The 14,810-nt window shown below is 43.0% G+C and overlaps 1 protein-coding gene across 1 annotated transcript in view; it reads right to left on the minus strand.

The window, feature by feature from the left end:
* The window catches only part of hcn4 (hyperpolarization activated cyclic nucleotide-gated potassium channel 4), a gene marked incomplete at both ends in the record, with an annotated part of 153,250 nt that extends 141,684 nt beyond the window's left edge, over nt 1-11,566 (minus strand). The window contains one exon of the mRNA XM_080769617.1: nt 10,875-11,566. Within this exon, the coding sequence (XP_080625743.1) occupies nt 10,875-11,566 (692 nt within the window). The remainder of the gene's footprint in view (nt 1-10,874) is intronic.
* Nucleotides 11,567-14,810: the final 3,244 nt, after the last annotated feature.

The raw sequence follows: 14,810 nt of genomic DNA on the forward strand, positions 1-14,810 counted from the left end.
CCTCAGTTGCTCAGTACAACATACCTAAACCTAACCCTAACCTCAGTAAAACTATGCCTGCCCGGGGGCTTGGTTATAAACACAACCCGGCATGGATTTCAAATGTCGCGTCAAGGACCCCTTGAGGAACCTCCACTGCATTGTATAAAATTGTGTTGCAGATTAAACTTTTTTTCATAGATGGCTTTAATAGACTTGCTTGACAGCACTAATATCAGTGTATGTTGGATTTATGTGTATTTTTAGACAGAACCGCAATACTTAGTAAACTCAACCTTTCACTCTGTACTTGACCCAACCTCGGGTCCCGACTCAAAAATAAACAAACAGTTAACCAGTTGATCCAAGTTAAAGTTAATGACACCAAGCCTATATGACTCACCGAAGAGTAACCAAAGGTTGTCACAGTGAACCTGCTACTGCTGCCATGCTGCTGTCAAACATTTCGGCCATCTTGCATAGGTGGAAGTGGGAGTGGGGAGTGTAGGACCTGATGTCACTTTTATACTGCCTTTATTGACAGTTGACATGGGTTGCCATTTGCGGGTTGCCATGTTGGCTGGGTTACATTGTGCTTATCATATTCCCATTCTATACCCCTCCCCTTCCAGTCTATCTGTTGTGCCCTTGAGCAAGACACTTAACACCTAACTACTGTATTAATGGCAGCCACTGCTCCTAATAGTTAGGATGGATAGAACAAATCGCTGTCGGGCAGAAACCTCATCTCCGTGTTTTAACTTTTTGCGTTTTTTTCTTTTGTAGATGGATGCCCTACTTGATCATACTACAGCATCACACAAAAGCATCCAAAGTAGCAGATCGAAACGTGGCGCAAAGCTATTTTTTAATTTAAAAAAGTTTTGGACACAATGAGGTTTTCACCTGCCAGGGATAAAATTTGCGTATACAATGCAGAGTGTCTCCCCCCTGCTCCGCTCCCTCCACTGGCTCCCGGTCGCTGCCCGCACAGAATACAAAACCCTGATGCTGGCATTCAAAGCAACCAAAGGTATGGCTCCCCCATATCTTGCAAGTATGATCGAACCCTACAAACCCTCCCGCTCACTCAGATCAGCCAACGCAGGGAAGCTGGAAGTACCCTCACTAAAAACGCCGGGACAACGCTCCACACGTCCCAAACTCTTCTCCCTTCTGGCTCCAAAACTGTGGAATGCACTTCCCATTGCAGTCAGAACTGCAGCATCACTCCCAATCTTCCGCCGTAGTCTGAAAACCCACCTTTTCAGACTCCATCATGGCCCATAGCACTTACCCCACCCCCTTAGATAGCAATTCTAGTAGTCATAGCACGTCATAGTACATATGTGTAGCATAGTAGTATAGATGTATAGCTTATATGTATAGTTTCATTATAGATATTCCACTGTTACTTTCTTAGCTACGCATGTTTCATGATAAATGTCTTTATGTGATGTATTCCCATGCTTTTGTTCTTGCTTAATGTAAGTCGCTCTGGATTAAGAGCGTCTGCTAAATGCCTAAATTGTAAATTGTAAATTGACAAATACCCCAACAACAGCTAAAATAGGACAATTATATTGTTGAAATATTATAATTTTATGACCAAGTCTTAATCTGTTGACAAGAGCTGCTCCACTTTTCTTTAATGTATTCCCCAAAAGGTGACAGAGAACAAATAGAAACAGAACATTATTTTATCTCTTTTTTTCCCCCGGCTCTGACAAGGTAAGTGGTAAGTGGTAAGTTGGGGAGATGATGGCCCATGCATATGCACGATGAATAGAATAACATAACATAATAGAATAACTGCTGAAGAGAAAGAGGTGAAGGAGTGAAGTTTGCAGGGGGTTGCGTGCGTGCGTGCGTGCGTGCGTGCGTGCGTGCGTGCGTGCGTGCGCGTGAGCGTTCCCTCGACTGCTGCAGTGTTGAGGGATTGGACTGATTGACAGTAACCGCAGGAGAGCCAACCCGTCCCCCTGATAGTGTCGGAACCACATCCCTGAATGAAAATGGTGGGGAAGCGAGGCCTTAAACCTCATTTATACTCTGTAGTATGACGACAGCAACAGCAACTGGTTCTCAAAGTGGGGTCCAGGGACCTTGAGTTTGCATGGCTGTGTTGTTGAACACATATAGGCAGCTTAACGTCAAGAAAGTTACACGACTGACCCACTGACCCAGGTGATGGCAATAATACTAATGACCGCATTCTTACCATGCAACATGAGAACTCCTGTCGGGTGGTCGTTAAAGTTGATGTTGGATACTGTTTCTCCCCGTCATTTCCTCATATTTCTAGTTAATTTTAATAATGTCATGCACATTTGCCCTGTCCATAGTCTACTGCAGGTCTGGTTGACTAAATTTAGAAAACATTGATGCTCTTGCTACAGAAATGATCGATTATTTATAAGAAATCCCATTATTTAACATGCATCTCAATGTCTCCTCATTGCTAACGTGCCTATTGGACAAGGACGGGTTGGGGAGGGATTTAGCGAAGGGCTAATTGAGATCCACACTGTTACAGAGCCTGGCCCTTTATACTTTCTGAAGGTGAACCAAAAAGACCCCACTTACAGAGATACAGTACATCAAGCCACACTAAAGGGAGGCTACTTTGTTTTTATCTGTCCGCCCTACTACTACTACCACACCGTTCTGCACAAGCATCCACACTATGCAGAAATATATACTGCTTTCAAATGTATTATTTATGATTTTTAACACACACACACACACACACACACACACACACACACACACACACACACACACACACACACACACACACACACACACACACACACACACACACACACACACACACACACACACACACACACACACACACTTTATGTTTCAGGCACAGAGAGGGTACAGTGTTGGTTAGCTGAAGTAATCACATCAAAGTAGTGGGTGTTGTGCCCTGCGAGCACAGTCGCCTTTTCAGTGGCAGAGAACGCAGCATTTAAATATTCAAACAGCTTTCTAGAACCAGGTTACAAACAAGGGCTTAACCATGTAGAATTATTGATTTCTACATGGGGGGGGGGGGTGTGGGTCGCGATACATGGCCAAAGTCCCCAGCCCAAAAGGTTGAGAACCCCTGGTCTACGCAGGGCCCGCAAACTTTGTAAGGCAGTCATAGCCATTTGGAATGATAACTTTTCGAATAAAGTTTTCGAAGAATGTTAAAATCTGAAAATGTCAATGACAAATGACAAACCTAAAGTTTATATTATAAATATGTTATGAAGTAGGTCGGGAGGGGCTTGTTCAGCCAGTAACACACGGGAGTCTGTCCACATAACAATGCGCTAGACCCCTGGAAGATGGATTGCTGAGGTGGAGCACCACACCTACAGTACCATCACAGTGTTTACCGCACGACTTGCCGCACCCAAGCCGTGCTACTCATACGAGTTGGTGGTGCCCGGGATCAAACCTATGAACTTGTCTAGAACCACCACAAAAGGTTCTGAACAGGCTCTGGACAGGGCCTCTGCCCGGGTTCTTGACAAATTAGCCAATTGATCACACCTGATCACCCCTAGATCTCCATGGAGCTGGCCTGTTCTGACATCACAATGGTGCCTGACAAAGAACTCCATAGATGGGCATAAAAGGGACACAGACATAATAACTGGGTGGGTCATTCATTTCCAACTTGCATACGTAGTTCCAAGTAGGCTAGTGCGCAACAGGCACCGCTCTAGTAAATCTATACCCCACCAAGTCTGTGTGTGTGTGTGTGTGTGTGTGTGTGTGTGTGTGTGTGTGTGTGTGTGTGTGTGTGTGTGTGTGTGTGTGCGTGCGTGCGTGTGTGTATGCTGAGCATGACGTTAAACTGCTCCGTTGCAACTACCATCGTTAATGTAGTGCCAGTGGGTGCAGATTTAAGATGCATTTGCAACCTCTGTGGACTGTGTGCTTCAACACCATTGCAAGTTTGCATACTATAAGGCACTGCTCACCGACAGCTGGTGCTGCTTGGTGGACCTTCCCATGAGCAGCTACCGGGAAGAGAGGACCTGGCCTTCTAGCGGTGTGTCCGTCCGCTGTCGGAACAACAGTGGGTGGATGTTGGGCCCATGGGATCAGCCACGCTACCGGGAACGATATGACACCGGGCGGCAATGCATGAGTGGACTGGGAAATTGTTTCCTCTGGTGGTCCAGCCTGAGACATACCCGTGGACTGGTTGTTGGTTTGCCGGGGGTTTCGAACTTAGGATGCATGCCTACACTACTTGTGCCCATGGAATGCTGGGTGACATGACATTCTTGTTGCGACATATTCCTTGATTTTGTGGATGTAACTTTGCTGCACCTGAACTACTACTATTCAAATTCGCTACACACATTCCACACACCACGGGAGTGCAGTGCCCGGTGTCAAGTCCGTTCGATCGCCGGTTGTCCAGAACCAGCGTCCAAATCCAGATCACCCCTAGATCTCCATATATGAAGCTGGCCTGTTCTGACATCTCAATGATGCGCGACCTCACCCTTTATTAGCCAATTGATCACACCTGATCACCCCCCCAACGGGCACTGTTCTAGTTAATAATATGCTAATCCTACAGTTGGCTTAAGGGAGGACCATCGTGCGGTTGGACCAGACAATCACACTCATGTCACCATGACTCAGCCATAACCATATGGAGTTCCCAGAACAGCTATGCCCAAATAGAGTGCGTTGTCTAACCTCAATGTGTCATCATCATGGAATTAGGCACAACGCCAGGGGCCATGCCCATATATTGCCATATACTAGTATAATGACATCAGGGATCTCAATTTATGCCCATAAAAAGGGACAAAGCCTGACAATCATACAGAGATCTCCTGTATGCCCATATCAGCCCAAACCTCTAGTCTTATTAACAGGCAAAGTAAGCAAGCAAGAAAGCAAGAACTTGAGGCCCAATAACACTTTGAGTAAATATGGCGTATTTTGTCCATAATATATTTATTATTATTATGAATAATTTTTAGTAGCTTATAAACTGAGCTCCCTAGAGGCCAAGAAAGGAAATATGTGCAATGTGAGACATCTCTCCCCTCTCACTCTACAGGGAAATGTGGGAGAACACTTCTTCCAGCAGATGTGTTTTTTGGGCATGGAATCTCAAGATAATTAAAAGGCACCACCTTGTGTGTCTGGAACTCTGCATGACAAGCGGAACAAAAATCACCTGAAGTGATCATTCAACAACTTTGCAGCCTATTAGGAAACAGCTTGTGAACGTACTGTATAATTATTTCCACTCTGAGAGCTCAAACATACTATCCTTTAAAACATCTCACTTTTTTAATGTCATTTTCTTGCATTTTATGTTGTCAAATTTTTTTTGACACTACAGCCAAATCATTTTGGTGCAGTACTCTGTCGAACTATAAATTAATAAATAAATGAAAACGGACCACACCGCGCTAGTGCGCTACACAGTAAAATCTGTGTGTGAACACCTCAACATCAAATTGTGATACGTTACAGAGCCTGCAGATCGGCCATTTGACCTATTGACCCAGTTGAGTTTACCTAAATTACCTATTTTCTATCAATTACACACACCATGAAGCCTCGAATTGAAGGACATTCTTTAGTTTTGTGTATTCCTGAGCAAATAATTTGATGACCGGGTGACTGGTCAATAGGAGACTCAATTGAGCGCTGCAAGTTTGTACATCTGCTAGTTATGAAGTGTTTTAAAATTTTGAATTAAATAAAGTATTTTCTGGGGTAGCCTGCCCCAGCCAGCATGATTTCTGGTGTAGAGGAGCCGGGTGCAGTCGAAATCAGCCGGTGGATCCTATTGGTTCACTGATCTGAGTGTCCGTCCCCTGTCCCCCCTCCTCCCCTCCCAGGCAGAAAACAGCAGGGAACACTGACCAACCAAAGTTGAAGTGACGCCTCTCTGCAGAGTCTGCACTGTAATTGGTTAGCGAAATACAAGTTGACTCCCACTTCGTATGCCAGATTTTCCAATGGGTTTCCCCAGGCTTTTCTTTTTGAGCCGAATGCGAACGAAAACAAAAGCCTGGGTACCGAGGCTACTTCTTGGGGATCAAAACATTTTCAGATGGGCGTTGACGGCCAAATACTGTACATACGAATCAATTTGGGGGTCCTTGGCACAAAGCATTTTGAGAACTACTGGTGTAAAATGAAGGCTCCTAAAAACCAAGGACACTTTTCAGCTCTGGATCAGGAATTGAGGCTCTAGATTAGATTAGGATGCCATTTTTAATCCTCCGATTCCCTCGGAAAAGACTCAGCTCCTCCCCTGCTACTTAGCATTATAACGGGCACTTGACAAGAGGAAATATTGCTGAATTTCGGACTCAGAGTGTTGATTGCATGACTCCTCGTCGTGACACTGTAATTTGGTTCTTATAATGGCAAAAAGCTTTGATGTGGGCGTTTGGCAATAACACTTTTAGTCACAGAGGCACTTCTCCCGTCGCCATGACCATTATAAGGTCCTCCACATCATGTCCCGTCTTCCTTTGCACACTAATGGCTAATTAACAGCCATCTTGGCCTAGTTTAATAACAGATTCTACGTACAGCATCGGAATTATCCTGCAAATTCATAATGGTGGGAAGTAACTAAGTACATCTACTCAGTCTCAGGTACAATTTTGAGAACATTTCCAACTTTCATTACTTTTACTTCTACTCCACTACATCTCAGAGGCAAATATTGTATTATACTTTTAATTATTTGAACTAGTTACTTACTTACTTTGCAGATTATGATTATTACAAAACATACATTAACCACTTAAGACACACACACACACACACACACACACACGACACATACAGAGCTTGTAGATCTGCTATGTTCGAAATATTTAAATGTTATACATGATTATAATAACTTGCCAATACTTTACTCGATAATATGAATGAATACCGGACTTTTCGGCTGTGACTCAGGAGGACCTGGAGCGATGTTAATTTCTACAGTCGCTTCATTACATAATCACAGAATTAAGTGCTTATTTTATGAACCTCTTAGATCACCAAAATGTTTAAGATAATTCATATGAAATTCAAAAATGATAAAAAGACGCTCAGGTGGCACAGTGCTAAAGTGACTGCCACACCAGCAGAGGTTGAAAAATGGCGCTATAGAGCGCCGAAGTCCTGACGTCACTCGCTCAACACACACACACACACACACACACACACACACACACACACACACACACACACACACACACACACACACACACACACACACACACACACACACACACACACACACACACACACACACACACACACACACACACACGTTTGAGAACCACTGACCATTGGTCAATTATAGTGCTCTGCTGCAGCAGAGTTAAATTGAGATGAAATGAAAAATGCCTTTTTTCCCCCTTTTTTTAACCCTTTTTAGATAATATATCCCAGTCATATCGTGCACCTATTAACAGTGTTTGTTTTTGGTTTGTCTTTTTTGTCTTTTTTATGTCGAGGACCCCTAAAATGTATTTGACTGCAGAGTGCGGACCGGAAAGATTTGCACACATATTTCAAAAACAGTAGATCAAGATACAAGCTCATTCAAGTTAGTCTACTGTATATCTGCTGTTTTTAGCCTTAGTATAAAATGTGCTTAAAGTGGTTCAAATTATTGTGATGCTGAGTGATTGTGTATATCTGCTGTTTTTAGCCTAAGTATAAAATATGCTTAAAGTGGTTCAAATTATTGTGAGTGATTGTGTATATCTGCTGTTTTTAGCCTAAGTATATAATATAACCCCCAACCCCCCCCCCCCCCCCCCCCCCCCCAAATGCCCTACTTTGTCGTACGACAGTGTTGTTATTTCTTTGTATCAGATTCCTATCCTGTTTACTTTACTAACCTATACTTAGTTGACCAGGTTCCCACAGGGGTCCATCCTGTTGCCCCTCAATATCAAATCTCTGCCAAAAAAGAAGAGATCTACAACAGGTTGTGAGCTTGTAGATCTGCCATTTTTGCTGAATGTTCGCCGATTATGACAGAATAGGGATGCTATGGGTTATAATGCTATTAATATGATAAAATATTCAGCGAGACTGTTGTCATAGGGATCAGAATTTCAAACAGCAGGGGGACTTTGGGATAGGCCCTAGGGCACAGGGATTTCCACTGGGTGTTAAGGGCATGACAAAAACGTAAGGAGCATAAAAAATGTCATGCTCATAGGTTTTACTTCTTGGTGTTGCTCTGTCTGGAACTGGCTGATCCATATGGCTGTTTCAAAAAGGTAGGCATTCCCGCAGGATAAAGTGCTGAGTTTTCTAGGTTTTGAGTTTCCTAGGTTTGACTGACGAGACGTGCAAAATACAATTTGGGATAATAACACCAGTAATTGAGAAGATGTGGTGCTAAAATTAACCAATCATACAAAACATTGCATAGACATTTGGGCCTCTGCGTGGCATATTACTGCAATGTGTAGAGATTTTCAAACACTGCATGTTATGTACAATACTATAGGTTATAGCTTTCTTCAGAATGTGCATGTAGATTTGACACCAGAATTCAAGACACAGATGCTGTCTTTTATTTGTTTTAAATAGGCTACTAAATGTACTAGAAGGTGATTGCAACCAGGCATACAAGAGCAACAATGTTGATGTAGTATGGAGTAAACACTTATCTCCTGTCGTACATACCGACATGCTAGCAACTGTGGATGGGAAACTTGTGGTAAAAGATAGCACACTGCATCTGTGGGTTGTGACTGAATACTAAGGTCAACCTATGTTAATTTTCCCCACTGTGCCAAGATATTTTTTATCTATGGCTTTCGCACAGTGCCCGCTTGAAACATATGTTACAAGAACACAATTTGCATTGTATACCTATCGTCATTACAAACCTGTTCGTTCTCTGCCCTGTAGCTCACACACACACATAAGCCTAAGAGAAATGCTATGATCTGAAGCACGCACGCACACACGCACGATAGTTCAATAGGGAGATGTGACTGTTTTCTTCAGATAGGATATTGTATTATTCAAAGACTTCTGTACTCTTGCCTATAGACCTCTCAAACTGACAATATATACTGGACTAATTTGTCTTGCAGAGCGAGACACCTTGTTCTTGAGACTAGAGTAAAACACTCTGCACTCAGGTGGCAGGTGATAGCTTCTATATAATGTCACTGCACTGGTGAAGCCAATCGAAACCCAGACAGACTAGACAACAGTCAATGTCAAGGACACATGGGAAGAAAAAACAAATCTGTCCAAACGGAGAGGGTCCTGCTAATGTCTTTCACAGAAACACAAATGCCTCCAATCTCCAATCTTTTTGGATTTAAATAATGAGACTGACAATTTCATTGCTGAACGAAATGACAACAGGCTGGTATAGGCTATGCATGCTGCCCCCCCCCCCCCCCCCCCCCCCCCCCAAAACGACATGTCTCTACAGTAATTACAAAATGTGGGATGCAGTTCACTTCTAATATCCTTTACTTTGATGCTATATTCCAGGGTGAAATTAAGAAACTAAATTCCCATTAATGCTTTATACCTTAAAGACTGTGCAGGTTCATAAACATGTCAATGAAATGTGGTGTGACTGTTGGGCAGAACAACATGTCTTTTTGGCTGTTTCATTACATGTAACCATGTATGTGTATTGTAATAGTATGTAACATGACAATTTTATAAAACATAACCAACTAAAGTAATTGCTCACTGTCACCTTTGTGGTGTGATTTCATTGTGTGTGTGTGTGTGTGTGTGTGTGTGTGTGTGTGTGTGTGTGTGTGTGTGTGTGTGTGTGTGTGTGTGTGTGTGTGTGTATATATATAATTTTAGAACCACAGCATGTGCATTAATGTGCAATATCCCTCATTTAAATATTGTGCATGCATTTTAATAACATGTCTCAATTTCAGTAATTGTCTTGGGGGTACATTCCTGACCTAACAGCATCCTTGTAAGATATTAGACACATTGTGCTGAGCAATTCACTGCCATGCATGCAACCTCTGGAGCCATGCATCATGCATATGGCCAATGACACGTTCAAGGGCACGACTTAATTAATAATAAGAGAAAGGGATCGTCAGGAGCAGAGAAGAGTGCTAATAGACTTTTTTGTCAAGGGGAGAGAGGAGAGACCCTCTAGGGCAAAATATAAAATGTGGCCATAATTATTTCAAATTTGATTTGTATCTTTATGTCTGTCCAGATTACTGAGTGGTATAATGTGAGTTACAGTAATGATAAGTCAGAAGGAAATGCTTCAAGCCTGTTCCAGTTCAAAATGCCATGCATGGAACCTGAAAAGAATAGAAGAAAATCGATAGCCTATCCAAGGCACTAAAGCCAATGCCAAGAATGTCTCATCATGTGTGTGATAAACGACATCCCTAGAGCTTTATTCTTGTCAGATATGACGGAGAAGACAGAAACCACTCACTCAAGCATTTCATTTATGTACGGTATGCATTCTGAGGTCATTTGCCACTTTGCCAGCTTTGAATTTGGCAAGGCTTTTGTATTGCTTGCCTACTCCTTCACACATCAGCAACATTGACTGACTGATTGCAGGCTGATCACCATTGGATGAGAATATAGGCCGGAATTCTAAGTCTGATAATTAATTTGACTATGTCAAATAAAAATGTATTCAGGTATAGCCATATGTAGACAACGCATTTGGGTGCTCAATAAAGGAAAGCATGTGTCTGTGTGACCATGTGGTGATGTGAAAAGGCAAGCCCTATTAAAATGGAATAGGTTAAAATTAAGGAACAAGCAAAGAAAATAGGCCTGTAGTAAATGCATTAGGGTTTATAGGCTGCACATAGGCCTACTAGTGATACACTTGGGATACAAGGGGGAGCATGAATTACCTGAAATCACTGTAGGGGTGAATTATCCAAAATCCAGCGGATTTAACCCGCTCTTGTTCACGCTCCACAGCCTTTTCACTCCCAAACATCCTGAGGGAGAACTTGTTGACCCCCGGTTGAAGCATCGCTCCAAACTGTCTGTGCATGAACCCAGTCTGATATAACCTCTCGTCGTCCGGCAGAATCTGATCAATGCCTTCCAACTTTATGAACCCCGACGGCTGGTCAGAGGGGGAACCATTTTGGGCACCGCCGCCGCTGGCTCCTTGCGCGCCGGGGTCCAGCCCGCCACCAATAGCCCCGGGGGGACTTTCCTCGCTCGGGGTTACATCCCCCCCGTCCCCCTCGGTGGTGATGAGGCGTCTCTCCTCCGCGGAGCCCGAGTCGTTCACATGCCGACTTGTGATGGAGGAGAGGCTGCCGCGAAACCTCCGACAGTCTCCGTTGGAGCTGGTTTTCACTGGTCTCCCAATGTCCGTCTCCATGATTAACGACTCCCCACTTTTGGTCTCCCCGATGCCTTTGCAGCTTCCTCCAGAGGTCGGTGATGGCAAAGCCTTCATCCTGATACTCTTCCTCCGAGTGTCCTTGTCCCCCCCGTCTTCTCCTTCGCCCATGATTGAAGCCTTCTGTCCAATGTGCTGTGGCAAACTGTAGAGCCTTTTACGCATGGAGGAGTGCAACCTGTCCATTATGACACTGAGACAAGAAAAACAAAACAAATCAATTAATCCAAATCGTTAGGCTGTAACGATTATTGCCACGAGCCCCGCGCGCTCCCTGTCTGTAACAAGCGAACAGTCTGGAGCTAATGTGAACCCCTGCACGCCTGATGATGATACACATGACATGGACAATAACAGATACTCCTCTTCATAGTGAGGCTACCTGACAGCTTGCTTATCATTATTGTGCCCTCACGCAGATCCTACAGGCGCTCCGGTTGACCATCACATCCCCGATGTGCATTTCTGTCTTCTGTGCCGCTCCGACATTGTGCGCAAAAGTGGGAAGGAAAAAAAACTGCTTGAAAGTCACCTTAGCGTGACATGTGAAAGAGACGTGCAGACGGACGCTGATACGGAGACGATCAGGGTGTCATGCACGGCGAAGGATGCTCTTTTTCAGCAGAATCCTGTTAACTGCACTATAACAAACAGGGCTATACGCGGACACGCAAAATATAGCGTCCTAGAAGCGCTGACAATGCTGACATCACCACCCTGATCCATACTGGTCCCGTGCATTGGGGGGCATGTGTGAATATTCATGATGATGCTGATATATTGGGTTGCCATAGAAGCCAGAACTGTAAATAAGCTCAGCCCACCTTGGATAAAGGATGACGCTCTCTCTCTCTTCCCATTCTTAAATCGTTCGCCTGTCCGTTCAGGTTAGGGCTACAGGTTGGCTAGTAGCCTCTATAGACTATACTGTTTATGCGTGACAGTCAAGCGCAACCATTCGCTATGGCACCACCATGGTTGTTTAACAGAGAAGCAGATTCAGTGCGTAATGTGCGCTCCAAAATAATACCGAGGTTTGCCCAGTCGTGGCAGACTTTCTTTTGGAATTGGAATTCACAATGAACAAAATAGCCATGCAGGCTTAAATAAAATATAATAGGCAAATCAACTGAATCATTTCATTGCCCAATGAAGTATATAGGCCTATGTGATCACTGATCACGATGATGCCTATAGTTAACGTGAACCCGCATGCAAATTAACTTAAAAACTTAAAAATAATGTTTCGTATGCGATATAGGATATTCGTTTTATCTTATTTGGGTTACACGCCTATACATGGTAGGCTATGTCAAAACGATATGGCTAATTCAAATATTTCCAATGTAGTGGCAGACTGGCAGTGTCCAATATTCGTAGCCAACAAAAACAAACGGATGTTCAGAACTTCAGTTCAGTCGATATTTGCCGTGTTGGTTGTGTGTCGCCGCCTGCTTATTGAAGACAAGTTGACCTTTGTATTAACATACATACCAGTCATAATTCCAATACGGTTTCTTTCTGTTTCTCTGTTGCTTCTGTCCGTGCAGGCTCCATAACAGACTGTTAAAAAACAGTGTAGTGCTACTCACTACACTAACACTACAGGTTTGCCTTTAATCATCGCACCTGTGCCATAGGCACAGCTGTGCCCTATATGCATATTGCGCAAAGTGTCCAATAGTAGCCTACTACAAATTAAAAGACCTCAGCTATATCATCGTAGGTTACTTTGTGAATTACAGATAGCCTACACTACAGCCCTATCATCTTCGCATAAGAAGTCCTTACAAAACAATTAAACTGTGTACACTGTAGGGTAAGGGTTCGGCCTATGCTTTTATAACTCGAAGAAAGAAACATCTTCAAGTAAGCTATTTTAATACTAATTTATCCTCTACTGTATAGTTTTAAGATAATGGAACATTCTCTCGTGTCCCTTTTCCTTCTCCTTCTATAGTAGCGGCTAGAGCCTAGAACTCATCTCACCATTCATGATAGACTTTAATATTGAGACTCAACATGTTTGCATGCTTATTGGCTGAATGAAATGACTGCAGGAGCCCAAAGGTCAATTGTCTTTCACCAAAACATTATTGTTCACATGAGTCCCTCCTGAATATCATCTAACCTTGTAGCAATTAACTAAATTGTCATCATCAGGGACCCCCACAACAGATGTTTTTGTGAAAATAGCAGAGCTAAAGCTCGTGACGCGTTATGAGCTTGGTTTCTTATTTTCCACACAAAATCTGGCAACACATGGCACAGACTCCAGAACGCGGACGGACCCTGGCTGTAACTATAGTAGCCTATACGTTATCAAACTCATCTCCCGCGAAAAGCAAAGCAAAGCAAAGGAAGTCTTCCAGCCAAAACAAATATTAACAGGGTATCTTGTTTGGTTATTATTGAGAACAATGGCTACCGATGGCAGGCTAACATGGAGGCTTAAAAAGTTCTCACACTCCAAAAAAGAAGCTGGAAAATGGACGGTAGGCTAGCGCTTACTCACCGTCATCTTTTCTTAGTTGGAACCGGTTGAACAAACACAGTTGGCTATTTTGCTAGCCAACTGAGTTTGTTGTTGTTTTACACATTTCTTTGTCAAATGCAGTCTCTCTCTAAAGTTACGACACCAGCTGAGCAACAAAAGAAAGAAAAGGTTTTCAAGAATATTGTTATAGGGAATATACTGGCGTTAAATCATAGTAGCCTATGCAGTCACGTACGTTCCCAAACATTTTAGCCCATGACCCAAAAGATAAATTAGACATTCGCCTGGGACCCAAACTATAGTGAATATAGCAGATCTACAAGCTCACAATGGCTCTTGTGAGCTTGTAGATCGCCTAATTCCACTACTTCTTATTACACATTCGCCTACATTTGTTTTCTAATTTCTGGAATTTCTTTACATTTTTCTATCATTCTTCATTAAATTACTGGAATTGTTTTGAAATAATAATAATTAAGCAAAACATTTATGTCCCATGAAAAAAATGATGTGACCCACACATGGGTTCATAGTTCATACCCAGTGTTTGGGAACCAGTGGCTTATACCCTATGGGACCCTTTTCATCGCAGCCATAATGACATTAGAGTAAACAACAGGTGTTAAGTGAATATGGTTATAATATAGACCATATTCACACTGCGGCCATCTTGTCATGCTAATGGTTAATGAAATGCCACCGTGTTGGAGACGCGAGTGCGGAATCGCCTTTGTGTTTGAGTAAGGACGTGTCATGATTCAAATCAAATCAAATCAAACTTTATTTTTATAGCACATTTACAACAGCCAAAGCTGACGAAAGTGCTGAACAGAGTAAAACAAGACAGTAGAGCATAGCAATATAAAACAATGAAAAGAGACAATAAAATATATACAGGTAAATCAGGTGCAGTTAAAGGCGAGGGAGAACAGA

Source organism: Protomyctophum bolini (assembly GCF_963924005.1).
Source record: "Protomyctophum bolini genome assembly, chromosome: 1".
Taxonomy (NCBI): domain Eukaryota; kingdom Metazoa; phylum Chordata; class Actinopteri; order Myctophiformes; family Myctophidae; genus Protomyctophum; species Protomyctophum bolini.